This window comes from Myxocyprinus asiaticus, chromosome 39, assembly GCF_019703515.2.
Source record: "Myxocyprinus asiaticus isolate MX2 ecotype Aquarium Trade chromosome 39, UBuf_Myxa_2, whole genome shotgun sequence".
Lineage (NCBI taxonomy): Eukaryota > Metazoa > Chordata > Actinopteri > Cypriniformes > Catostomidae > Myxocyprinus > Myxocyprinus asiaticus.
Window position 1 is genome coordinate 19,163,095 of NC_059382.1, and position 27,075 is coordinate 19,190,169.

The window sequence follows — 27,075 nt, forward strand, 5'->3', positions numbered from 1 at the left end:
AATTTTGGCATTGATTTTGAAAATATGACTGATCATGCAAAAAAAGCTGTCTTTTATTTAAGGATAGTGATCATATGAAGCCATTTATTATCACATAGTTTTTTGGCTCCTTTTTAAATCATAATGATAACAGAAATCACCCAAATGGCCCTGATCAAAAGTTTACATACCCTTGAATGTTTGGCCTTGTTACAGACACACAAGGTGACCCACACAGGTTTAAATGGCAATTAAAGGTTAATTTAAAAAATGTCAAAAAAAAATGTTTAAATTGCAATTAGTGTCTGTGAATAAATAGTCAATGAGTTTGTTAGCTCTCACATGGATGCATTGAGCAGGCTAGATACTGAGCCATGGGGAGCAGAAAAGAACTGTCAAAAGACCTGCGTAACAAGGTAATGGAACTTTATAAAGATGGAAAAGGATATAAAAAGATATCCAAAGCCTTGAAAATGTCAGTCAGTACTGTTCAATCACTTATTAAGAAGTGGAAAATTCGGGGATCTCTTGATACCAAGTCAAGGTCAGGTAGACCAAGAAAGATTTCAGCCACAACTGCCAGAAGAATTGTTCGGGATACAAAGAAAAACCCACAGGTAACCTCAGGAGAAATACAGGCTGCTCTGGAAAAAGACGGTGTGGTTGTTTCAAGGAGCACAATATGATGATACTTGAACAAAAATGAGCTGCATGGTCGAGTTGCCAGAAAGAAGCTGTTACTGCACCAATGCCACAAAAAAGCCCGGTTACAATATGCCCGACAACACCTTGATGCCTCACAGCTTCTGGGACACTAATTTGGAGTGAGGAGACCAAAATAGAGCTTTATGGTCACAACCATAAGCACTATGTTTGGAGAGGGGTCAACAAGGCCTATAGTGAAAAGAATACCATCCCCACTGTGAAGCATGGTGGTGGCTCACTGATGTTTTGGGGGTGTGTGAGCTCTAAAGGCACGGGGAATCTTGTGAAAATTGATGGCAAGATGAATGCAGCATTTTATCAGAAAATACTGGCAGACAATTTGCATTCTTCTGCATGAAAGCTGCACATGGGACGCTCTTGGACTTTCCAGCACAACAATGACCCTAAGCACAAGGCCAAGTTGACCCTCCAGTGGTTACAGCAGAAAAAGGTGAAGGTTACGGATTGGCCATCACAGTCTCCTGACCTTAACATCATCAAGCCACTCTGGGGAGATCTCAAACGTGCGGTTCATGCAAGACGACCAAAGACTTTGCATGACCTGGAGGCATTTTGCCAAGACGAATGGGCAGCTATACCACCTGCAAGAATTTGGGGCATCATAGACAACTATTACAAAAGACTGCACGCTGTCATTGATGCTAAAGGGGGCAATACACAGTATTAAGAACTAAGGGTATGCAGACTTTTGAACAGGGGTCATTTCATTTTTTTCTTTGTTGCCATGTTTTGTTTTATGATTGTGCCATTCTGTTATAACCTAGTTGAATATAAATCCCATAAGAAATAAATGTGTTCTGCCTGCTCACTCATGTTTTCTTTAAAAATGGTACATATATTACCAATTCTCCAAGGTTGTGCAAACATTTGAGCACAACTGTATATCTGGATCCTCTATAAGTGACCTTTTACTTTTAAGGGCATGGCATCGGTCAAGCTCTTCCTCTTGTGAATGGTCCTATTTGCATTACACATTACACTTCTGTCCGCTTACACAAGCCCAGAGTTTCCAGGAGAAGAACCACAGACGTGATATGATCTCAGTCCACTGCGTGATCCGTGAGCGCTTGCACACTCATCTTCATTTGCATCTTTGATATATGACTCGAGTTTGTAACCTCAACTCAACTTCTTTCAAGAGACCATTTCACATGATTCAAGGCCTGATGAACCAGGTTTCACTGCTTCTGCTTCTGCTTTTGCCTCCCACGCAGAGTTAAGAAAAGTCGCAAGGCATTCCAAAAAACACAAACTTTAGCTCAAGAACTGTCTGCAGAGAAGTGGCTTGAGATAAAGGCAAAACTCTGCTTTTACACCTAACTGACCCCCTTCCTCAAACGGAAAACGCTGACACCTTATGTGGCCAAAACAGACAGATGTGACAAATTATTTTTAGCTACGGAAACTTTAAAGAGATAGTTCACAGAAAAATGAAAATTCTCTCATCATTTACTCACCCTTATGCCATCCCAGGTGTTTGTGTTTCTTTCTTCAGCAGAATACATTTTAAGAATTTTTTTAAAATATCACAGCTCAGTAGGTCCTTAAAATGCAAGTGGATGGTGATCAGACATTTGAAGCTCCAAAAAAAAAAAAAAAAAAAAAAAAAAATCTCAGACAGTCAGCATAAACATCATCCATATGACTCCAGCGGTTAAATTAATGACTTCTAAAGCGACATGACCACTTTTGGTGCAAAAACATAAATATTTAACTACTTTTTAACAATAAGCCATCGCTTCCGTTCAGCAGCAGTATACGCATTCATGAGAGCTAAGAGTTCATGTGGTCTAACGTGTGACGAATTTGCGCTGGTATGTTACGGACGTAATCACAAGTTCTTCTCTCAGATGAGACATCCAGGATTGTTGTTGTTGTTTTTGCTATTTATTTCCATATCAGCATCAAGGGCTATATCATGGCAAGTACAAGTTCTAATCAAATAATCAATAAATACAGCAAAAAGATAAAGTACATTAAAACATAAATAATTCTATATAAGATACTTTAACCGTATTTGTGAGACATCCAGGATAAGCACACAAACGCACCATTGTGAGTAAACAAACAGATACAAATACAGATCTAAACCAATTGTGTTCCTCAACCACTGTGTTCCTCCTACTCAATTGTAAACAGTGCTGCTCTTCCAGGTGTGTCGCACATGCGTCAGTTCTCACATGAAAATGCCAACGCATGCTTACGTCACACACACATACCGCTGACGACTGGAAGCAATGACTTAGAGATGACTTTTTCGCACCAAAAGCAAAAGTGTCACTTTAGAAGACATTAATTTAACCGCTGGAGTCGTATGGATGACATTCATGCTGAATATATGTTCTTTTTGGAGCTTCAAAAGTCTGATCACCATCCACTTGCATTTTAAAGACCTACTGAGCTAAGATATTCTTCTATTTTTATTCAAATGTGTTCTGCTGAAGAAAGAAAGTCATACACACCTGGGATATCATGAGGGTGAGTAAATGATGAGAGAATTTTAATTTCTGGGTGAACTATCCCTTTAATTTAATAAAAAGTTACATGTTTGTTCAGCAGGGTATAAAAATAACTTTTTTGACCCCCAGCCACAATGGCCGATAAGGTTACCAACAGCCTTGTATAATAGGGAATCGTTCAGTATTAAAGGGAACAGAACTGCGTTCAATATTAAATAAATACAGGATGCAGTTTGTCCCATACTTTAGCGCCTCACACCCAAACAGCTGAAAACGCTTAAGTATATATACCTACTGTATATATTCGCATCAGTTTCACATTAAATTGTCAATGTGTGGGCGTCTAATGAGTAGCGGCCGGCTGCTGTGGGTAAAAGAACAAGGGATATCAAATGACAATCAGCGCACATCTTCTTTCATGTTTTCCATTAAAAACAGGAGAACGTAGGTGATAGGGACTTTTAATGACTGCTCATCAAGAAATGGACAATTAACACTGCTCAGATTCACAAGCAAATACCATAAGCTTCATTAACATGTTGATTCTTTAAATACAAACATTCAAAGTGTTAATATATTTCAACAATTATTTAAATATAAAATTTACTAATTCCTTATACAACCATCTGAACTTGAGCTATCATGCGCGAACCTTTCTAGCATAGATTAATTGCAAAATGCGCCACCGCAAGGCGCTATGCCTATTTCCAAACTACTCAGTTTACGCAACAATGCATTTTGCGTACTGCTCCGTGCGGGCTCCGAGTAGCACTTATTCACGTTGCTCCGCGTTCTTGACAAACTTAAAGAATTCTTAGCACACTTCACTTGCTGAAAATAGTTTATATTTTGACTTTTCCAAAACATTGAGTGATAACTTGCTTGTCCATGAAATTTCCAGGATTTCCATGATTGGATTTCCATACCTGTTCAGCACTTGTTGCCCAAAGCACCAAAGTCAAATAAAGATGAATGTGAAACAAACAAGTTAAAGCTCTAAAAAATATCATAGTTTCAAATCACTATAAGCTAAATATAAAGAATCGCAATATTATCGTATCCTGACCCAGACATCAATATAATATTGTGTAGCCAAGACCCTGCTGATTCCCACCTCTACATGTAATTCATCCGGAGTTGCAGTTTATGAAGCAACAAATTATGTCTTCTGCAGCAACGTTATGACTTGATTTATCATTGGAGCACCAAATTATGTCAGGTGGTGTTATTGTGTTCTTGATGCAGAAACTCTAACCTGGGCTGCGAGTTCTCCTCGAACATTCGCTCTTTGCCGTCCTTGAACAGACTTATGGTTTGCTTCGTCTTCTTGGTCAAATTCTCCATGAAAACACGAAAGTACTCATTGTCACCCAGAGTTTCCATCTTGCCTTCGTAACAAGACAGGATAGTGCGTAGATGCTGGTAGGTGTCTGGCAACAGGTCCAGTATGTATGGAGGACTGTTCTTCAAGGCCAACTTGGGGTTCTGGCATAACCGCACCACCTAAAATAGAGAGCAAAGACAGACATTGAATGTGAACTGATAAAACTGATGCATCTCTAAAACACTGAGCAGCAAAAGAGAAGTAAATAAAGAGACCAGTGAAAATGCTACAAGATATAAACATTATACGTGTTAACTAGGGGTGTAACGATCTGGATCGATGCATGGATCTAATCACTAACGATACGATGTCATGGATTCAATGCGTAAACATCGAGGTCAAATTTTTTTAAGATGCACCTTTATTTTGACATTGTCATGCCAGCTACGTCCGTACATATTTCCAACAGGCGATACAGCAACCTTATGATATACATCTTGTTTTATAAGTGCTAAATATGCTTCTCATGTGGGACTCGGATGTGCACTGAGGGATTGAAGTCTGAAGTTGTGCTTTGCTCTATCAGCGCGCATGTGTCAACATGGCTGGAAACCCCTGTGACAGGATAACACAGAGTGGCTCTCACGCGTGATTAATTCGGGCTTCCCTTGATATCGTGGTGCATACGACCCCTGTGAATTCTGCATGAGAATTTTCTATTTTTAAAAAGCACTAATGGAGCAATTCAACCATGTCAAATGGCTAAACAGCCGTGATATTCTGAACTGTGCTTAAGAAATGTAATTGACTGTGTAATATAGGCATATAATATCACAATATTGATCGCAGCCCCCTGAACCGAATCGAACTGAAATCGCATCGCTGCAGACATTGAGGTACAGTATCGGCAAACACTGGATCGCTGGCTAAGAGAATCGATAAAAGATTGTATCTTGATGAAACTTACAATTTAAATCCCTAGTGTTAACTAGGACAGGGAAAAAATATATATATTCTGTTACAAATCACGATTCTTGAGCCAAACCATTTTAAAATAGTCTCCCTGATGAAAAATCTTTTTATTTTTATAAAAATAAAATAAAATACATCTTTATCTTAATGCTACAATGATTAATAGATAAGTATGGGGCTGGGTAGCTCAGCAAGTAAAGACGCTGACTACCACACCTGGAGTCACAAGTTCCAATCCAGGTCGTGCTGAGTGACTCCAGTCAGGCTTCCTAAGCAACCAATTGGCCCGGTTGCTAGGGTGGGTAGAGTCACGTTGGGCTAACCTCCTCATGGTCACTATAATGTGGTTCTCGCTCTCAGTGGGGTGCGTGGTGAGTTGTGCGTGGATGCCGCAGAGAATAGCGTGAAGCCTCAGCTATTTTTGTGCACAATTCCACACTAACAGGTTTTCTCACAGAGAAGTTTTGACTCTTTACTTCTTTGCATTTAGTCCTTTAATGCACCGCTGTTACAGCCATCAAAGCACTGTTTGTTCACTGTCAGGCATCAAAATCCTCTGCTGTGATCAATGTTCCTGTTTAGAGATTATTATGCATAATAGGGGTGTAACGATGCATCGATCCAATAACCGACGATCCAATGTTATCGATACAACGCGTAAATATCAATAGACATTTTTTTTAAGATGTACCTTTATTTTAATACTCTCATGTCAGCCACGTCCATATAAAACGCAGAGCGGCTTATAGGCTTCCATCGATATTGTTGCGCATGTCACCCATTTGAATTTTACATGAGGATTTGCTATTTAAATGTGCCATGGAGCAGTTCAACCATCATGTGAAACACCTTGATAATGCCGACATTCTGTACAGCACTAATGAGGGAAAGCGAAATCACCTGCTGCCCAGCACTAACATCAGTTAGAAGACTTTACACATCTACACATTAACACCCTTACTAACATTTATCCCAGTTAATTGTAACAGAATTTTTCATTACAACTGTGGAAGCAGATAGTTGGAAACAAGTCATGGGTATGTAAGTATTTTGAATTGGATTAAACTGAAAAATAAGCTGTAATCAAAAGATTGATGATCACTTGTGTGTGACTTTATTTTTTATATTATTATCTGTATAATTTTTTTCAACATCTGAAGTACCTTATTTTGTTGTGGATGTCCCAAAAAAAAAAAAAAAAAAAAAAGAAATATTATATATATTTATTTATTTTTATTTTTTATTGATTGTGTAAAATAGGCACATAATATTGAAATATCAATCACAGGGCCTGAATCAAATCAACTCGAAATCGTATCGCGGCAGACTTTGAAGTATCTGCAAATATCGGATCGCAGGACAAGAGAATCGATATAGGATCGTATCATGATGAAATGTCTGATTTACACCCCTAATGCATAATTAAAAGGTTTATTTGAGAGGTGTTGTGGAGAGTATTTGTTAGAAGTCATTCTGTAGATTCTGTCTGACATATCTTTAATAAATAGTTTAGCTGTAAAAAGGCTTATAAACTGTTGGATGCTTATAAACTACTTGTCGCACCCCCGCAATATTCATAATCTAACAGCCAGGGTATTCATGCACAGTGGCGGGTAATTTTGCACATTTACCTGCCACTGTCATCAAGAAATGTCGCTAGACACAAAGACGCGTGCTTAAGGAAACACACCTGATTATATTTTGAAAAACAGACAAATGAAATGCCGGCGATGAGCGTGTCTGATTTGGCTTTATATTCAAAAGTTAATTTATGCTTTGGCGCCAACAAGCGCAGCTCGATCATGTCTCGAGGAACACACGCAAATTGTGAGTTCTCAACTTTTTTCTCTGTCAGTTATCTGGGAGCAGTTTGTAAGAATAGTGTTGTCTATGGGAACGCTGCTCAGACTATCTCAGGATACCTATGCAAATAACAGGAAACAATATTGGATCTACAGGTGAATTGTCATGTGTCTCATAATTCAGTACAGCCCCAGAAATGGTTCTTGAACAAGTTTACTCTTTAGCCTCCATTCGTATGTTGCAAAATGATCATTACGATAATAGTAATAGCCTATGGTAATATATGTTATATTTTATATTCTAATGTAACAAAATTAGTTTGATAAGTTAAAATTATATATGTATATATTTAATATTTGAATACAAATGGACATAATGCAGCATTACATGAGTTCCTTTGCACTGTTGCCTAGCTCAGACAATGGAATGATTGGTCGATTGGTAGTTTTAAATTGGTAGTTTTGCACATCCCTCCATTTCACCTGCAAATTATATATTACACCATTAAAGCAGTTGTAATTTCAGACACAATTTTTCTTCAATAGACATTTCTTTCTGAGAATCTTTTTAGAGTTTTTAACAAAACATCAAATTGCAATACTTACAGAATCGCAATATTGTAATACATATCGAATCAGCAAGGAAATATCATTCGGGAGGTCTGTGGCAATTCCCAGACCTAGTGTTAACATGATACTAGTGTGATAAAATCACATACTAACTATATCTGTGTAAAGTTATATTCAATATTACAACTTTGCTGTCATGACGATGTCACACCAGTAAACCCTGTAAACTGGTAAATGCCTTAATGCCAGTAAGCTCTTGATTTTATTGCATTTCGGCAAGGCATGATTATAAACCGTACTCGGCCCAGAATTCTCGGCGCGGTTAGCTAACCATACTCTACCATGCTCAACTGTGCTGGTAGAATGGCTTTAGTAAGTGGCAACTTGTTTAGTGTATCTTCTTCATGATTTTATTGTGATGGTTCAACTAGTTTTGTAGACTACATTTATTTTTCTACACACCATTTTCATCAGGGAAGTAGATTACTAGCTCATTTAAACTCAAAATACATAAATATATTCTCATATACTATTTTCATATAATACTTATATAATATTTTGTCAATAAATATCCTTTTTAGCTAGTCTGGGAACTTTTAACTTTCTGCATGTTCACAAGCCTGACTGGAGTCACTCAGCATCGCCAAAAGACGGATCTGTTATGTACCACAGTGGAAAAAGAAACCTTAACCGTGCCAGCTGGCCCGGATTGGCACGATTTTGCGATGAGAACTTTTCGGCCCAATGGCGGCTATTGGAAGTGCCATACCGTAACAGTGATTTTTGCTTCTTCTTTTTTTAAATAAACAAGTCAAAATTATTTTTGTGGTAATCAACATTACGCCACAAATGCTGTCGATTGAGCTGAACTTGTATTGAACCAGGAACATTCCTTTAATATTTTAATCTTTTCATGAATTGCTACATGTTCTGTATTCCATCAGTCAAATTAAATTAATTTGGAGATTACACAACAATGCCTATTGGAAGTCCAGTTCTCCGAGGCAGGAGGAAAAAGAGATTTAATATACACAAAAGATAGAGATAGTTAAAATCTCTTAACTTCACATTTCATTTTAAGACCTTGCATAGAGAAAACTCACACTGATGTCTAAATTAGTCAGTTAAACATACCAGCCAACAAACTCAGCACAAATATTTTGATCCAGATATTCTGTAGAATTCTCTAAAGGCACATAAAGTTGACTATCGATCAAGAACAGGGAACTGCAAACTAACTCCATGTCCTCTGTAGGTCAACATTTTGCACATTTTATTTTACAGTATGATGAGTGTGAGGGAGAAATAAAAACCTATACTGACTAAAATTTTAACCTATCCCGTCCTACCACCTGTCCACTTGACCCTATCCCCTCCCATATTATGCAAGCTAGGCCTCTCCATTGATCTTACCCGCACTCACACACATTATCAACGCATCTCTCACAATTGGAAACTTTCCCAATACATTAAAGCAGGCTTGAGTAACCCCACTGCTAACCCAACCCAACACATAACCCCACAATAGTCGACAACTACAGACCGGTCTCTCTCCTACCCTTCCTGTCTAAAACTCTTGAGAGGGTCATATTCAACCAGGACACTCAACAGAGACTGCCCTCTTGTCAGTAGCTGAAACCCTACGACTGTCGAGAGCCAACTCCAAATCATCCATTCTCATCCTCATACGCAGCTCTACCTGTCATTCCAGCCTGATGACCCTACTGTCTCAGCTCGCATCTCTGCCTGCCTCTCGGACATTTCAGCCTAGATGTAGGAACGACACCTTCAGCTCAACCTTGCCAAGGCAGAACTCCTTGTGATCCCAGCCAACCCATTTTGACCTGTTGAACACAACCTCACTATTCATCTTGGTTCAACTACACTAACACCAACCAGAACAGCCCGGAACCTGGGAGTGGTGGTAGATGAGCAGCTTAATTTCATTGCACACATCACATTAACCACCCGGTCTTGAAGATTCATGCTTTACAACATCAGGAAAATCAGACCTTTCCTGTCTGAATATGCTACACAGCTCCTTGTCCAAGCTCTGGTCATTTCAAGACTGAACAACTGCAATGCTCTGTTAGCTGGCCTTCCAGCTAACACAATTAAGCCACTGCAGATGATCCAGAATGCAGCAGCGCATCTGGTCTTCAATTAGCCAAAAAGGGCTCATGTCACCCCACTCTTTATTTCACTCCACTGGCTACCTGTAGCTGCCCGCATCAAATTCAAGGCTTTGACTCAGGCTTTCAGAACAGCCAATGGAACCGCATCCTCTTACTTTAATTAACTTCTTCAGGTGTATGCTTCAACTCGCTCTCTGCGGTCTATGAATAAGCGATGCCTGGTGGTCCCATCACAAAGAGGCTCAAAGTATATTTCACTATCGTTCACTTTCTCTGTGGTGGAATGTACTTCCAACCTATACAGGATCTACTGTTACCTTCTCAACATTCAAGAACCAGCTGAAAATACATTTGTTCCACGAGCACTTAACAAACCCACACTAACTGCACTTACTACTGCACTTAACCTGCACTTCAAAAAAATAAAAAATAAAAATAAAAATCCTTGTCTGATCTTTCTTCTGTGCTAGCATCTTTACTACTCCAGCCACTGTTAGAACTTGGCAGACCTATATTGCAGATATTGTTAAACTTTGTATGACAAATTGCTTGCAATGTGTCTCCTTTGTAAGTCGCTTTGGATAAAAGCATCTGCTAAATGACTAAATGTAAATGTAAATGCACACATTTTCAGGCCAAACAACAAGAGCATTCCAGAGAAAATCTTGAAGACCGAAGCCTTTATGTGAGCAAAATATCCTGACAACTATGTTTGTAGAAAAAGCCATGGATGCAATCCACAACACTAGGATATCAAATCCATTTCAACAACATTTACTTCTTGTAACTGGGAATGATGTTTGTGTACTTTTAATGCCATAAGGTTTTAATGTGTTGAGACCATGAGGCTTGTTGAAATCTTCCAAGAAACACCATCCATTCCAGACAATAAATCATCATGATTAAGTGCATGTCCTTAAACCACTTCACTAGCCAAACTACTTAATGGCTAGGTTTATGCTACAATAGCCTTGGTTTTTATTCAACCAAAGTGTTTCTGTGCTGTCTGGACCAAAGCAACACATCATCACCTTTTTAACTGTTGATAAAGACATGGGTGGGAAATTTGAGAAAAAGGGAATCTGCTCAAATGTCACCACCCTATCAGTTTGAAAAGTGCCCACAAGTCCATGTTCCAGCAATAAGAGGGCAGGCGCTGCATGCAGCTGCTCGGAGGCCTTGTAGCCGTTCTTATCTCTTTTCTCTTTAGCAGAGGACCAGCTGTGATTGGGGGGTGGTGGCGAGCTGATGACATCACAGAGGGGTCACCAGTGAGTCTGACTTGTGCTCCAAAGCTTCTGGCTCTCATGCACCCCCAGCTCCCCAGTATTAGTTACCATCATACTGACAGCCAAGAGATAAGACTGTGGAGACAGGACGGCTTGAGAATTATCAGCGAGCATGCATGCGTCTACGTGTCCATGTGCAGACGCGCAGTCATTATGGCTTCCAGTGATAGTCTGTCTGAATTTTAAAAAAGTGCAAAGTGGTGCAGAATTTTGTTCACCCCTTTGCACCCCTACAGAGCAGAAGCGAGCCATATCCCCTCCCTGCAGACCCACTCGTCTAGGTCCCAAAACATGAAATGTACTGCCAGGAAAGCCAATTAAAACATAAATTATTGAATTTAAATTGCTGCATTTATGCACTTATTAATGCAACATTTCCATGTATGCCTTTAAATTTGCATTCAATGTAGAACCAACCATCTACCAGTATGCAAATCTTTAACCTATCAACAAATGCTCTTCATCGGTCTGTTTAACGATCACTAAACCCTAAAAGGAAATCAAATCACCTAGATAATCGTTTGTATTTGTAAATAAGGTGGTGAATACAAACGACACACAACGAATACAGAAGTAATCCAGTATTGGGGAAACCCATGGCAGCATTAAGGATTTTATTAGCAATGTTGATTTGAATTTGACTGTGCAACATTTTTGCAAAGTTAAAAATAAAACAGGAAAGAACAAGACTAGTGAGATGCTACATATTTTAACAGCTTATAGATCTAATAAAGAGGTTGCTGAATGTGGATACAGTGGATTCACGGAATATAGCTAAATGGATTACATAACAAAAGTTAACATTTTATAATGAACAGCCAAGGCTTAATGAATGCACAAGACCTACGAAGAAACTTTCATGGTCCATTTTGCAAGTGAAACTCAAACTGTTTTACAAAGTAAATTCAATCCTGAACATCCTTAATTACTGATCCAGACCTTCATACTAAATAATCATTAAGGTTTTTAACTGTTCAAGGTCTTTCCCAGCATTCAGTTAATATTGTACATTTCCATTTGATGTTATGTTGCGAAAAATGGGAAGATGGGAAGATTAACTTATGAAAGCAGTGTGATGTGTCACATGTGCGCTAACCAAACTATCCAATGTGAAACCAAGCAAATAGGAAGTCGCAAACATCCCAATCAGGAAGCATGAACTGTTTTCTCTTCTCAGTAATAATTGCCTTTCTCTGTTCAACATACACTATGAATTAAAAATCTTTAGTATTTACACGGTTCACTGTACTAACAGGATGAGTTCTAAATGGCTTTCACGTCTCGGTGAAAGATGCAGCATTTTACACATGTACCAGTGTGAACATTACAGGAAGTGTGAGGTCAGTAACCACAAGTATTTTCCATGAACTGCAGCTTCAACTTTTGTATTGTGAGGCAGCAAAAAGCGAATTCAACAAAACCCCCACTGGTGAACAGATGTTACAATAACGGTTTTACATTGATTTAGCTGAATCCGCTGTCAGTTACAACTTAATCACACCTGCCCATCCCCTCTTCGGATAGATCTGTATATTAAAAAATAAACCAGTTTGTGATTAAAAGGACAGTTTGCCTGACAATAGTTGGGTGTCCATTTACGTATTTTTAAGCACATTTTGGGATATCGCATAAAAACTGCTTGATGGAAACGGCAAGATACAAATAAAACCTCCAAAATGTGCATAAAAACATATACACTCGATTGAGGTGGAAACTTTTTTTATTCAATAAGAAGAAATGCACATAAACTATGATGGAAACACATTTACCTAATAAACTCCTATTGAATTTATTAGGAATTGAAGATGCCCATCAAAAAAGCCATGTGACTGACTAATTAGTTAATAACTGGACTAATCAGCGGACCAATCATCGTATCTAAAATGTTGCTCTGGTTATCCTGTAATAGCATTGTCCTGAAAATCAAAAGCCTGGAAAGAGTTGGCGGCGCACATAAGTCCAATACAACTTCAACTGTGCTGAAGAGCATGTTTATTGACACTTTTGAAAAATATCTTAAAAATCTGCACGGTAAAGTCATAAGGACGGAGGAATGCACAGACAGTACTCCCAGAATTGTGTGGCATGAGGCAAGTTCTTTACAGTGTTTTGTTTGTGTGTTCTCAACCGCAAGTATTTTATTAATAAAAGAGTCACGATGGCTACAATTCATCCGGAAGTTACAATTTTGTTCTTTTGAACACATGGGATTGAAATGTCGCCTTATTCGCTCATTGTTTTTGCAATATTATGGATTTTCGCATAAATTTAATTCACAGCTTTCAATTCTGTCATCATTTACTCCTCATGTTGTTCCAATTCGAACCTTTAAAACTTTTTTCTGTGGAACAGAAAAGGAGATGTTAGGCAGAATGTTAGCCTCAGTCACCATTCACTTTTATTGTACGGAAAAAGATGCAATGAAAGTGAATGGTGACTGAGATTAACATTCTGCGTAACATCTCCATTTGTGTTCCACGATAGAAAGTTATGCTGGATTGGAACAACATGAGGGTGAGTAAATAATGACAGAATATATATATTATTATTATTATTATTATTATTATTATTATTTTTGTTTTTTTTTGTGAACTGTCCCTTTAACACAGCTGCTATCTAATAAAGTTGGAGTGACAGACTTTAAAAACAAAAGGCATATGTTGGAAAATAATGTATTGGTTTGTACTGGACACTTTCTGGTGGTTATTTAAAAACTTAAGGCTAATAAAAATGGTAGAAAATAGAGGTTGAGTTAGCAATTGAACCCACCAACTGTCCACTATCCACGTCTACACTAAGTAAGGGCAAAATAACCAAATGACTGACCAACGAGAGGCTCAGTATAATCAGATACTAGTTGCTTAACACATTTTAGTATTTCTAAGCAGATAAGACTCATTGGGACAGGGATCCCCAAACCATTTCTATTCATCTTACACTACACATATCATTAGCAAAATAATGAGCCAAGCTACTGAGCTAACACAACTAGCACAAGACTCTGTTGTAGTCCTGTGCCATTTTCACAGTTCCTGTTACGCAAGTTGGGCTGTAAGGGTTCCACAACAGACCAACGCTTCAAACCTGGATACCTAAAGACTATTTGTCCGGTTGAATTTAGTTTACTAGCTTGCAGTTAGCCTTAGCTCGGCTGTCCTGCCATATTGCATTAGTAATCCTGCGTGCAGGCCGTCCCGCTAAGATAACAAGAGACCCGAGTTTGCTAGCTACACAGCAGCTCTCTAGTATCCTTCATTTCTTGTATCTTTGCTTGATAAAGTCACTCACCTTGTCCATGAATTTCCAGCATTTCTCCACCGTCTTTTTGTCCACGGCCCCGGGCTGGTGATGGGAGTGGTGGAGGTGATGGTGAGGCTGAAAAGCGTCCTTCATCATGCCAATTAGCCCCCCACCTTTCTTCAGATTTCCTGCCATTTTCTAACTCCACAGTTTGCTTTTCGTAGTCAAAAATAGAACTGTGATCGGACACCCCCCGGCGAGGACAGCGCCCGAGTCCGGTTCGAGCGAGGGTCCGTCGGGGGGGAGGGGGATCTTTATCGATACAAGATCCCCATTAAAATCGCCATGCAGGAAGCTGACACTACCTGTCGCAAACCACACTGAGGCGATATCGGTAAAGAGCTGATTCCGTTAAAAATAACGCGTAAAAAGCGAGTTTTCACGTGAGACGATGGGTGTCTGGACTTGGAGGAACAACTGCTTTCAAAACTACACACCGTGCGTGATATTCCCTTTTTCCTGCAGCGCTCTCTCTCTCTCTCTCTCTCTCGTCTATGAGCTTCTGCAACTGCAACGGGAAGTTCAGGCTGAGCAAGTCTGGGGGGGGGGGGGGTCAGGGAAAAGCGACCGCTCGTGCTTATTATAAGCCAAGCTCAGATCGTCTTTCTCCACATGAAAATGCAAATATCTCTTAGATCGGGCAGCAGGGAGAAATAAGATAAATAAATATATTAGGGAAATGAACACCACCTTCTATGCTCGTGAGATTGCTCGCTTCCTGTTCGTCCACTTCCGCCTGTTCAGACCTCGCCCTCTTTCTCATTCGCACGTTTCTCCTCCTCCATCCTTGCCCTCGTGCGAATGTGCTGGTTCTTCTACTGTGATGGCTTGGCTTATGAATATTAATGACGTTAGGAAGGTTACCAAGCAACGTCAGCATATTATTAATATGAATGAACTAAGCCTCTGGAATAGTAGGATTTGTACATTAGCTGTCTTTGTGGTTAAAGAAATGAATTGTTTAAAGGGATAGTACACCCAAAAATGAATACTCTGTCATTATTTACTCCCCCTCATGCCATCCCAGATGTGTATGCCTTTCCCTTTTCTGCTGAACACAAATGAAGATTTTTAGTCGCATTTCTCAGCTCTGTACATCCATGCAATGCAAGTGAATGGGTACCAAAAGTGTGAAGCTAAAAAAAAGCACATAAATGCAGCATAAAAGTAATCCATAAGATTTCAGTGCTTAAATCCATATCTTCAAAAGCGATATGATAAGTGTGGGTGAGAAAATTATCAATAATTAAAGCTAGAGTATGCACTTTATACATTTTTTGTTATACTGGTTGAAAGTCTCTTTGCATCCTGACAGCAATCAATAAATCAAGTGCTCTGATAAAAAAAAAAAAAAAAAAAAAAAAAAAAATCCATTATCTGTGGCAGTCACAGGCCTGTAAAAGGCCCATCCAAACATTTCATTTGGCACGAATGCAGTGATTGGATGGCCTACCTGCCTGTCTAACTACGTAGCTGCCTACCTCCGCACACTCTGCCCGTGCACTCAATGGCGTGAGTTGAGGGCGGGACTATCTGACTGTTTGAACAACTGCAGTCAAGGGCGTAGATTTGGCTTGAATCTACGCCCCTGACTGCAGGCAAGGCGTATTCAGAAAGCTGTTTAAAAACAACATTTTTTTTTTTGCAATTCCGTTCGGTGGCGCTAGTGTCGCAGAAACTCCAGCTTTAAGTAATTTTGACTATAAATCTCCACTTTCACTATCTTCTTCTTGTGGTTTTGGCAATTCACATTATTCATGCATATTGCCACCTACTGGGCAGGAAGGAGAATTTATAGTAAAAAAAAAAAGGACTTAAATTGGATCTTCTATACTGAGATGACAACCTCAACATTTTTAACATTGGTGAGAGCGTAACGGTCAACTAGTGTGTTACGACAGCGAGAGGTGGTGCTAACGTAGAGATAACGAAACCCAAAATGAATGTGGAGAGCCGTAAACTGACACTACCTGTCGCAAAATTGTCCGTGTCTTCTCCTATAAAACAGAAATGTTATTGTAGTAAACTCCACACATAGTTCACTCCAAAAGTATTGTTTAGTTTAAAACATGTCGAGGATTAGCAGACAGGTGGTCAGTTCATTAAGTGATCTGCTGTTTCCTTATAAAAGCAGTTTATTCAGTGTACTGATGCATCTCCTCCACAGACATCCATAAAAAAGGCCTCTTGTCTCCTCGCCAGTGTACCGACAATAGAATGTTTATTGACGGCCATGTTACGCATTGCTATGCTAACCTTGTTGGCACTCCTTGATTGAAGGATTCAGGCGCAACGGTCAAAGATTTCAGTCGAGCGCATGTTTTCATAGGAAAACTATTTAAAACAGCGGAGACAGACACAAAAATGTGTTCGGTGTGAACGGCCCCTAAGACGATTTAGTAGCCCAGTTGGTGACCATGAACTTGAATTGCCGCAAACTGACACCCCCATTCAAACCGCTTACCATTTATATGATTTGTTTATATTTATCAATTTATAACTTCATAAGTTCACAATTGTGGATGTTTTTTTTTTCTCTTGAAAACATACGACCTGTCTTTTGCGACCAATTTAATTATTCAGCTCATTCGTTATTCAGCATAGAAAGAGACTAAATAAAAGTAAATAGCCTACAAAGAACACACTCGTGAAAGAGATTACTATTTATATTTCCTACTTTAAATGAAAGTGTGAAATTCTCTGTAAGCAATCCGAGCACAATTGAAAGATATCTTAAAGGTCTCTTGTTTCTACAACAATGCGAATCGCTTAGCAACGATACACACCTCCAGGCAACCAGCCGGTAACGTGATGCAATGCGGTTACGAAGAACAACTGAAATTGGCATTCTAGCGAGGTGATTGGCTAACGCTTCACTTTGGCCCCGCCCACGCTACTAGGCGACTCAGTACAGACAGTTCAGACACAATGAAACTTTTTATTCTGATCCAAGAATGCAGTTCTAGAATCTCCACATAATGCCGCCAAAAAAGAAAGGAACAGGAAACAGCAAAAAGGACAAAGCAAAAAAGAGTACACCAGAAAAAGGTGTCGATTGATTTAATATTTTTACTGTATTTTATGAGCATAAAACAGTTTAGTGTGCACAATGGAGACTCCAGTGGTGTTTGACTGATGTTATGGTGTTTATTTACATTTTTTCTCATCATACATAGATGATGGACTTACAGAAAAGTACCGGAGAAGTGCCTTGGACGTGGCTGTTTTAAAAGAACATCTTGGTAAGGCAAATATAATTCTTAAATTGGACTTTTTTTTTCTCAGATGTGTTCTTTATTTGCTGATCATTTCAAATATTTGACAGCACTGAGGACCAATGCAGCACGTCAGGCCACAGCAGTGAGAGATGACTTGAAAAGCCAAATAAGAGATCTGGAGCAGGTGCTTGCTCAAGAACGATCAGACATGAAGGACATCACAACAGGTCCGTATAAAGATTCTAAATAGTATAATGATATATCAGTGAAAAGTTTTGAGTACACCTGCATGAATCAAAGAGTATTTCAACATTTCCAATGTATTTTGGAAATACCTTAAATAAAAATGTGTGAGAGTTTACATAATAAAACATAAAGGAGACTGAAAACTAGTTTAAAGGAACATTCCAGGTTCAATACAAGTTAAGCTCAATCGACATCATTTGTGGCATAATATTGATTACCACAGAAAATAATTTTGACTCGTCCCACATTTTCTTAAAAATAAGCAAAAAAAAAAAAAAAAAAGCAAAAATCGAGGTTACATTGAAGGAGTTACAATGGGAGTGAACAGGGCTTCTGTTAAATTGTGTATTATTTGAGCTGTAAAGGATCGTTTATGGTTTTAGGATTTAAAGTATTACATTGTGATGGCAAAAAATTGGATATAACTTTACAAAGAAACGGTAAGTAGGTGATTTATCACACTAAAATCATGTTAACACTCATATTGATGAAAGGAGGGATGAGTCTAAATTAACTTTTAGGATGAAAAAGTATCATGTGCACTATTCCAAGTCTTCTGAACCCATACAATAGCTTTGTGTGAGAAACAAACCAAAAGTCACTTAAAAGATTGACATCTGCCCTAGCTCTCACTGGCGCATTCATGAGAGAAGTAGCGATGTCAGAATTGTGAAAAAGAATCGTTCTTTTGATTCAAATCTTTTCAGTGATTCTGTTTATGTGTGAATGATTTGTGCCCCACCAAGTGCATGCCAAGGGCAATTAATTTAAATGCATTTTCCCCCCTTTGGCCCACATAATTTCCATTTGTGGTTCTGAACCTCAGTTTAAAATTAATGTTATAAAACACTGACAATGCATAAGTGATAAATAAGAGAATTACCCTATGCAATAATTTTTACTGTATAGTCCAGTGGCAGAGTTTTTGTTCTGAGTATCAGACTCCCGAGCTCAGTTCTTGACCTGACACTTATTCTGTTTTTGGTCAGCTAACAAAACCATAACTCATAAATATGACAACAAAATGTTGAGCGAGAAAGAAAAAAATTATTTCAGCATGTAGTCTATCCGGTATACTCTGTCATCTATTCATAATCAGAACTAAAGATGTCTGACTCATTTGATTCACTCATTTGGGTTGGTTCTCTTCAATGAAATGTTCAAACAGGTTAGCAAAATGGCTGAACTAGTTCGTTCGCAGTTCAATTTGAATAATCTGGACAGCTGACTCATGCGCTGGATCATTTGAAATGCTTTCTCAGTGACTTTGACAAGATAATATGCTATTTTTCTACTTGGTTCACTCTGTTAGTTCTGTTAAATTTACAATAAAATACTGGCAGCTGTGGTTGTCAGAAGTTTACTGTAAAAATGTGGTGACCATGTTTCAGGCTTTATGGGATGTAATTTTGATGCCTGTATATTTTACGGTTCACTATTGCTTATATTATGAAATTACATAAGCTCCATACTAACCTTCTGGAACTATAATAGTCTGATTTTCACTTTAAAATGTATTGTCAATCACCGTAGTAACTACAAAAAGCCACATGATGACTTAATTTTCATCAAGAGTTACCCTTCCAGGAGCAATAATTAATACACTTGTAGAGTCAGTGCACAGTGTCACTTACACAAACACAAAACACCATCAGGGTAACACATGTGATGCTAAAAAATGCAATAAACATGAACTAAACTACACAAAATATAAAACAGAACACCCCAATGTACATAACTAATAAATGAGAAAAAACATAACTATCTCCATAAAATGTAATGAAATGTGATGGGTCACACAGGGACTTCAGGGAACGCCCGACTATTGTTTTGTACAGTAATTGTAACAATAGTTTTGCGTAAAAAATGACATGTATTTTCTTGTTAAACATGATACTAATTTGTACTGTTAATTATACAAAATGTTTTACAATATTTTACCATAAAATTACATATTGTCTGCTTAAATATACTGTATTATAATTTTTTTACCATATGTTACGATATCTCCCCATTTACCAATTCACCTTTTTTAACTGAAGCATTTTTACATTCTTTTACCTTTTAAAATTATGGACATTTTTACAGTGTTCGGTTTGCATTCACAAGCCAACATTTCAAAACAGATCAAAACTGTGTTAACAAAAGTCACATGTTAGCAAACTGTCCCGGCCACATTAGAGAACTAAAATAGCGCTGGATGAAGTGGAATATTTACCTCCAAATAACTGAAACTAACACTGCATTGTTTAATTTGCCATTGAAGAAGAAAGTTTTTATTAAACTCAACTGCTGCATATGTAGCTTTTAAAAAACTATGTACTGCAGGTAAAGATATTCCCATTCTAAAGAGTATCAAAACAGTACACAAAAAAATGGCATGATATTACCCTGTCTTGACATTACAATTACTGTAGTAGTACTGTGGTATTCTTTGTACCTTGTACCTGTTGAAATCACAAATATATAATGGTTCTCTTTGGTCCTTTGCAGTCTGGCCATATCAGACAAAATATGCTTTTTGTCCCCCTCAAAGTATATTTTGTTACGGCCCTGCCTTGGAGTACCATGAAAATATAGTTTTTGAATATGCTGACCCACTTTTTATTAGGTGTCTTTTACAACTATGTACTTAAGCATTTGATACAATGTACTTACTATGTACATACAGTGCATCCGGAAAGTATTCACAGCGCTTCACTTTTTCCACATTTTGTTATGTTACAGCCTTATTCCAAAATGGATTAAATTCATTATTTTCCTCAAAATTCTACAAATAATACCCCATAATGACAACGTGAAAGAAGTTTGTTTGAAATCTTTGCAAATTTATTAAAAATAAAAAACGAAAAAAAAAAAATCACATGTACATAAGTATTCACAGCCTTTGCTCAATACTTTGTTGAAGCACCTTTGGCACCAATTACAGCCTCAAGTCTTTTTGAGTATGATGTTACAAGCTTGGCACACCTATTTTTGGGCAGTTTCTCCCATTCTTCTTTGCAGGACCTCTCAAGCTCCATCAGGTTGGATGGGGAGCGTCGGTGCACAGCCATTTTCAGATCTCTCCAGAGATGTTCAATCGGGTTCAAGTCTGGGCTCTGGCTGGGCCACTCAAGGACATTCACAGAGTTGTCCCGTAGCCACTCCTTTGTTATCTTGGCTGTGTGCTATCTAGGGGTTGTTGTCCTGTTGGAAGATGAACCTTCGCCCCAGCCTGAGGTCCAGAGCACTCTAGAGCAGGTTTTCATCAAGGATGTCTCTGTACATTGCTGCATTCATCTTTCCCTCGATCCTGACTAGTCTCCCAGTTCCTGCCGCTGAAAAACATCCCCACAGCATGATGCTGCCACCACCATGTTTCACTGTAGGGATGGTATTGGCCAGGTGATGAGCTTTGCCTGGTTTCTTCCATACATTACACTTGCCATTCAGGCCAAAGAGTTCAATCTTTGTTTCATCAGACCAGAGAATTTTGTTTCTCATGGTCTGAGAGTCCTTCAGGTGCCTTTTGGCAAACTCCAGGCGGGCTGTTATGTGCCTTTTACTGAGGAGAGGCTTCCATCTGGCCACTCTACCATACAGGCCTGATTGGTGGAGTGCTGCAGAGATGGTTGTTCTTCTGGAAGGTTCTCCTCTCTCCACAGAGAAACGCTGGAGCTCTGTCAGAGTGACCATCGGGTTCTTGGTCACCTCCCTGACTAAGGCCCTTCTCCCCCGATCGCTCAGTTCGGCTGGGCGGCCAGCTCTAGGAAGAGTCCTGGTGGTTCCAAACTTCTTCCATTTACAGATGATGGAGGCCACTGTGCTCATTGGGACCTTCAATGCTGCAGAATTTTTTTTTTGTACCCTTCCCTAGATCTGTGCCTTGATACAATCCTGTCTCAGAGGTCTACAGACAATTCCTTGGACTTCATGGCTTGGTTTGTGCTCTGACATGCACTGTTAACTGTGGGACCTTATATAGACAGGTGTGTGCCTTTCCAAATCATGTCCAATCAACTGAATTTACCACAGGTGGACTCCAATCAAGTTGTAGAAAATCTCAAGGATGATCAGTGGAAACAGGATGCACCTGAGCTCAATTTTGAGTGTCATGGCAAAGGCTGTGAGTACTTATGTACATGTGATTTTTTTTTTTTTTTTTTTTTTAATAAATTTGCAAAGATTTCAAACAAACTTCTTTCACATTGTCATTATGGGGTATTGTTTGTAGAATTTTGAGGAAAATAATGAATTTAATCCATTTTGGAATAAGGCTGTAATATAACAAAATGCGGAAAAATTGAAGCGCTGTGAATACTTTCCGGATGCTCTGTATGTGTTGTTGCTTTGTACTTACATTTATAGTACCTACATTTAATTACATCTGCAGTTACACTGTTAAAATTACCCCTAACCCTACACCTAACCCTACCCCATCCCTTAACCTAAACCATAACCCCTAATCCTACTCCTTAACTAACCTACCTCAACCTCAGCTGCAGCAAATGTAAATCATATGAGAATTTTGCAGAACAATATGTTATTACATAATATATACATTGTAATGTATGTTATTTAATGTTAGTAGTAGTTAAAGACACCTAATATAAAGTAGGACCAAATATGCTAATAATTCAGTACCATCCGATCCGATACCACCACATATCTTTTTGCGATGTTTTTGTTTCCCAATAAATAAGCATTAGATTGAATTGCAGCTGATTATTTTCAGTATTTATAAATAATATGAAGTAGCTTAAATGTAACAAGTAGTGGACTTAGCTATCTCTAATAGCTTTCAGCTTATCAATTGTGGTTTAGCTATTTCTTTCTGTAGAGTAAATGGGAAATTTTGCTACATTTCTGAGCAGCTTGCCCAACACTAAATACAGTAGATCCTAGTAGGTCCTATTTTCTTTGATCAGTAAAATGTAAAACATGACTGGTTAGTTTGCCATGTATATAATGTAAAATGTTATTTCTAACATGTTATTGATCTCAAACTTGGCAGTCACTTCAGATGTTGGCTCAACTGGCCCATCATCAAAACTAATAATGCTAAAAAAAAAAAAAAATCTGTATTTCTAGTTATAGCATATAATAAGGATTCAGTTGCAGAGCAGTTACTAGGCAGAACCGTAGACATTATTTCATCAAGCTTGATCTGTGGCCAAATTAACTTGTTTAGTTTTCATGAAAGACAGTGTCTTGAGACTGTATGATGATTCACTGTTGAAACAGGTATAGTTCTTATGGCATGTCCAGAATATCATGTACATTTATGAATGTCTTATATGAATGTATTTTTAAATACAATGTTATATTGAAGTGATTATTGTTGCATTTTGCAAAAACTTTGTAAACAGATCTCAAGCATCAATATAAATCCATGGAAACAGACCTGCATGCCAAAGTGAACATGCTGGAATTAAGTGTGAACATGCTTCAGACACAGCTTGGTGAGTTCAGCCATTAACACATACAAGCTCTTTTGCTTATCATAGGCAGTGTGTGCTTTAACCTAACACAAGCTCTCCAATGACGTACTGATGACAAACAAGGCCTTTGTTTGATTAGCTGAGTGTCAGGTTAAATTAAAATTGGAAAGAGAGCAACGAGAGAAAACGGAAGCAGAAAAAGATGCCATAATTTCTGACCTCCAAAGCAAACTGGACAGCATGGATGCAGAGTGTGAGAAGATACTGCATGTAAGTGAACTGTTCTCAAAGTCAGAACACAACTCTTTAAGTGATTAAGTGAAATATCAGTGCCGTATATAGATATATATCAAAAAAATCTATTAGACACATCAACGGATGGCATATTTTATTAGCTCTCTCACACAAATCCAGCTTCAGATAGCTTGGTGACATTTCAAAGCTTGGTGACAGTAATCTGCCTCATTGAAATGAGGTATAAATAATGTTATAGCAAACAAATGTAATTGACTGTTATTTAAAGTGTTCTAATTGCCAGCTACACAGTTATTCATTTTAGCCTTTAGTATTTTAGCAAAGTAGAGACCATCTGCACCTCTAAATAATTGTGCCAGATGGTGAGTTATGCCCCATTTATTAAACTACTTTTTATCTTATATTTGCCTAATAAGTTTGTCTATTGTTTTTATTGGCACGGTACAGGGTTCTTTGGACAGTTTGCTGTCTCACCTGGCTGAAACTCGACTTCAGTGGGAAGATCAGAGTACAGTCATTCATCAGGAAGTCAAGGACACACTCATGGACTTTGGGATAAACCCACTTCACATATGAGGACACCTTATGAACAAAAGCAGGACCAAGAAGAGATCTGTCCAATGACATCTGGCTTTTTACATAATATATTGCATATTATATATTGAAAAAGCAATATTGGCTTTAAGGTCTAAAGTCATACTTTATTTTTTGAACAAGTTGCATTGTGTGCATCCTAATTCTCATTTCATAAAAATAAAGGTCAAAAGGACGTTTACATTTGTTTCACATCAGCAAAAATTATACATGGCTTTTGAAGGCTGTCAAAAAAAGTGAATTCACATAGTTTGAAAATAGAAGGAAGGCCCAGTACTGTAGATCTGCTTTCCTGTTGAATTATCCTTGCATAATGAATACTGTTCATATTGTTTATAGAATATTCATAACCAGTGGTGTAGTAGTGTCTGAAGAGGTGGGCATACCTCTTAAATACCCCCCTAAATAAATCAAAAAATAAAAACATAAATAAAACATGCACCCGGTCTCCAAAATTCCTATATTTACATTTTTATACAGTACATGTGTAATAAGTGTATTTTGTTTCCATAAAAAGATAAAATAAAATTATAATTGAACTTAAGCATCCAAGATACTTGTTTACATACACAGTGCAGCTCACTCTGTGACCAGCAGGTGTCTCTGTTGGCCTAATTTAACTTGTACTGTTAAACTTGAACTCAAATTTCAAATGCTTCTAATAAAATAATTGAATAACCCATCTATGATTTAGGTTTCTCCCTATAGAATCAGTAGAATGTTTACCTGTAGATTTCTTCTAAGTCTGATGCCAAGAAAAATGCTCAAATTCTCCAGACAAATACCAGCTGTTAAATCCTGGACATGAGAATCCCAGGAGAACTCAATGTCTGGAATAAATTCACGTTTCCAAACTCTTCAAACATCATCTCAGTACAGTTTTTCATACATCTGATTCCTGATGTTAATGCAATTAACTATTACCTTCTTGCTATGCCATTATAAATGTAACAATTTCTTTTGTGTTCATGAAAAGAGCTGTCAGTACAATGTGTGACGTCTTTTGTGTGCAGTCGATCGTATGGCAGGCAGGCGATCAATGTCCCCCAAACTGAGAACAATCAATTGGAGGGTGAATAAAGGGAAAGGAGACCAATGCAAACAAATTAGTTTTATTCACTTATATTTGTAATGCTGAAATGGTTGTCCTGTCCATTGAAGCACTGCCCGAGAACAAAAGGTGACAAAAAGAACTTGACATTATCTCTGTGTGGACAGGGATGTTAACACCAAAAAAAAATTATGATGATGAGCAGCATTTTTGACCTAGGCTGTTGCATGTTTCTGGGAATGCTTACTTTCTGGCTCAGCGCTAAGTGACAATTGATTTAAAGAGATAGTTCAGCCAAAAATTTTAATTCTGTCATCATTTGCTTAATGTCTAAGGTGGTTTTTCTATACAAAGAAAGTGAATGGTGACTGAGGCTAACATCTTGCCTAACCTCTTCTTTTGTGTTCCACAGAAGAAAGTCATTTGGAACAACATGCATGAGGGTGAGAAAATTATGACTGAATTATGAATTGGGATTTCGGTCAAACTATCTCTTTAACAGTTTGAAATTGGTAAAGGTAACGAGTAAATATACCTTTAAGATCACTAAAGCAATTAAACATTTTTGAGTAAGCAAATGAACAAAGCGAAACCATGTGTTTACCTATTTACCTAATACAGAAACGTACGAGTATCTGATGCGTCATGAAGTGTATATCGACTCTATTTGAGGAATGAAACCAGTTGCGACACCATTAAAGCTAGAAATGCAATTCTGTCCTGTGGAAACAGGTTAGAGCTGAATTAAGAAATAAATTGGTTGGAGAAGGAGAGTATGCTGAGAGAGATAGTAGCGGGACCGTCGGGATGCATCTGGACTGATTTGACTGTGAGCTTTGCTCATCTCACTAATAAGTCCTGTCTCCAGCCATGACATTTTGGTCTCTGAACAATTCACATTCATTACTATGAAACTATCACAGAGCTGGACATCTTCATATTTGAGCCCTAGAATTTAAATGGATGTCTCTGATTTAAACATCTGCAAATGTTTGAGACATTTCTTAAATTTGAAAAAGGAGGTATTTTACTTTACTCAGTATTGAGGCCTTCACACAAACCCTCATTGAACCACATATTAATAATAATAATAATAATAACACTACAACTACAAAACAATTAAAGGGATAGTTTAACTAACACTGAAAATTCTGTCATTAGTAACTCTAATCTAACACTGACCTGAATGCCTTCCATAAAACTAAACAGCACCATAAAAGCATATAGTCCATATGGCTTGTGTGCTAATTTCAATTCTACACTCTGAGAAAAAAAGAAAGAAAGAAAAAAACAGTTGGATTTACTTAAAAAGCAGTGTCATGTGGTTCCACACAAGTGTTGAGTAGTTCCAAGAACCCATGGTTCAGTTGTATGAACTAAATAAATTCAAATAAATTTGACAAAAGCTTTTTGAGTTGATGCAGTCTATCTGGATTTGTCTGTATTACGTATTATTATTATTTTTATATTATTAATAAGCGTTGAAATTACATGAGTTCAATTTATATTATTAATAGCTCATTGGACAAAGCAATGTAAAAGGATTTGTCCTTGTCAACCTATCCTCAAGCTCCACTCTTCACCACAGTGGTTACCCACAAAATTCCAACATTACAGAAAGTCTTATAAATCTAAACATAACCTCCACCACCCGGATTGAGTCACTACGCCACCATGAGGACTTAAAGCGCATTGGGAATTGGGCATTCCAAATTGGGGAGAAACAACAACA

At 38.0% G+C, this 27,075-nt stretch overlaps 2 protein-coding genes across 7 annotated transcripts in view; one reads left to right on the top strand and one right to left on the bottom strand.

Annotated features, from left to right (window-relative positions):
• The window catches only part of LOC127429782 (E3 ubiquitin-protein ligase CBL-like), a 69,465-nt gene extending 54,211 nt beyond the window's left edge, over nucleotides 1–15,254 (bottom strand). For 2 of the 6 annotated variants that reach the window (XM_051678976.1, XM_051678970.1), the window contains exons 1-2: nucleotides 14,545–15,253; nucleotides 4,420–4,667 (exon numbers count right to left, since the gene is read on the bottom strand). In XM_051678976.1, coding sequence (XP_051534936.1) covers nucleotides 4,420–4,667; nucleotides 14,545–14,691 — 395 coding nt within the window. In that variant the 5' untranslated portion in view covers nucleotides 14,692–15,253. Of the gene's footprint in view, nucleotides 1–4,419; nucleotides 4,668–14,544 lie in introns of those variants that run through there. The other 4 variants (XM_051678972.1, XM_051678971.1, XM_051678973.1 and 1 more) reach the window with 4 other exon arrangements.
• Nucleotides 15,255–17,397: 2,143 nt separating this feature from the next.
• ccdc153 (coiled-coil domain containing 153) lies at nucleotides 17,398–24,810 on the top strand. Its single transcript, XM_051679418.1, has 6 exons — nucleotides 17,398–17,604; nucleotides 17,733–17,798; nucleotides 17,882–18,001; nucleotides 23,372–23,464; nucleotides 23,583–23,713; nucleotides 24,146–24,810. The coding sequence occupies exons 1-6, from the start codon at nucleotides 17,535–17,537 to the stop codon at nucleotides 24,272–24,274; spliced, it is 609 nt and encodes a 202-aa protein (XP_051535378.1). The 5' UTR covers nucleotides 17,398–17,534; the 3' UTR covers nucleotides 24,275–24,810.
• The last annotated feature ends 2,265 nt before the right edge of the window (nucleotides 24,811–27,075 follow it).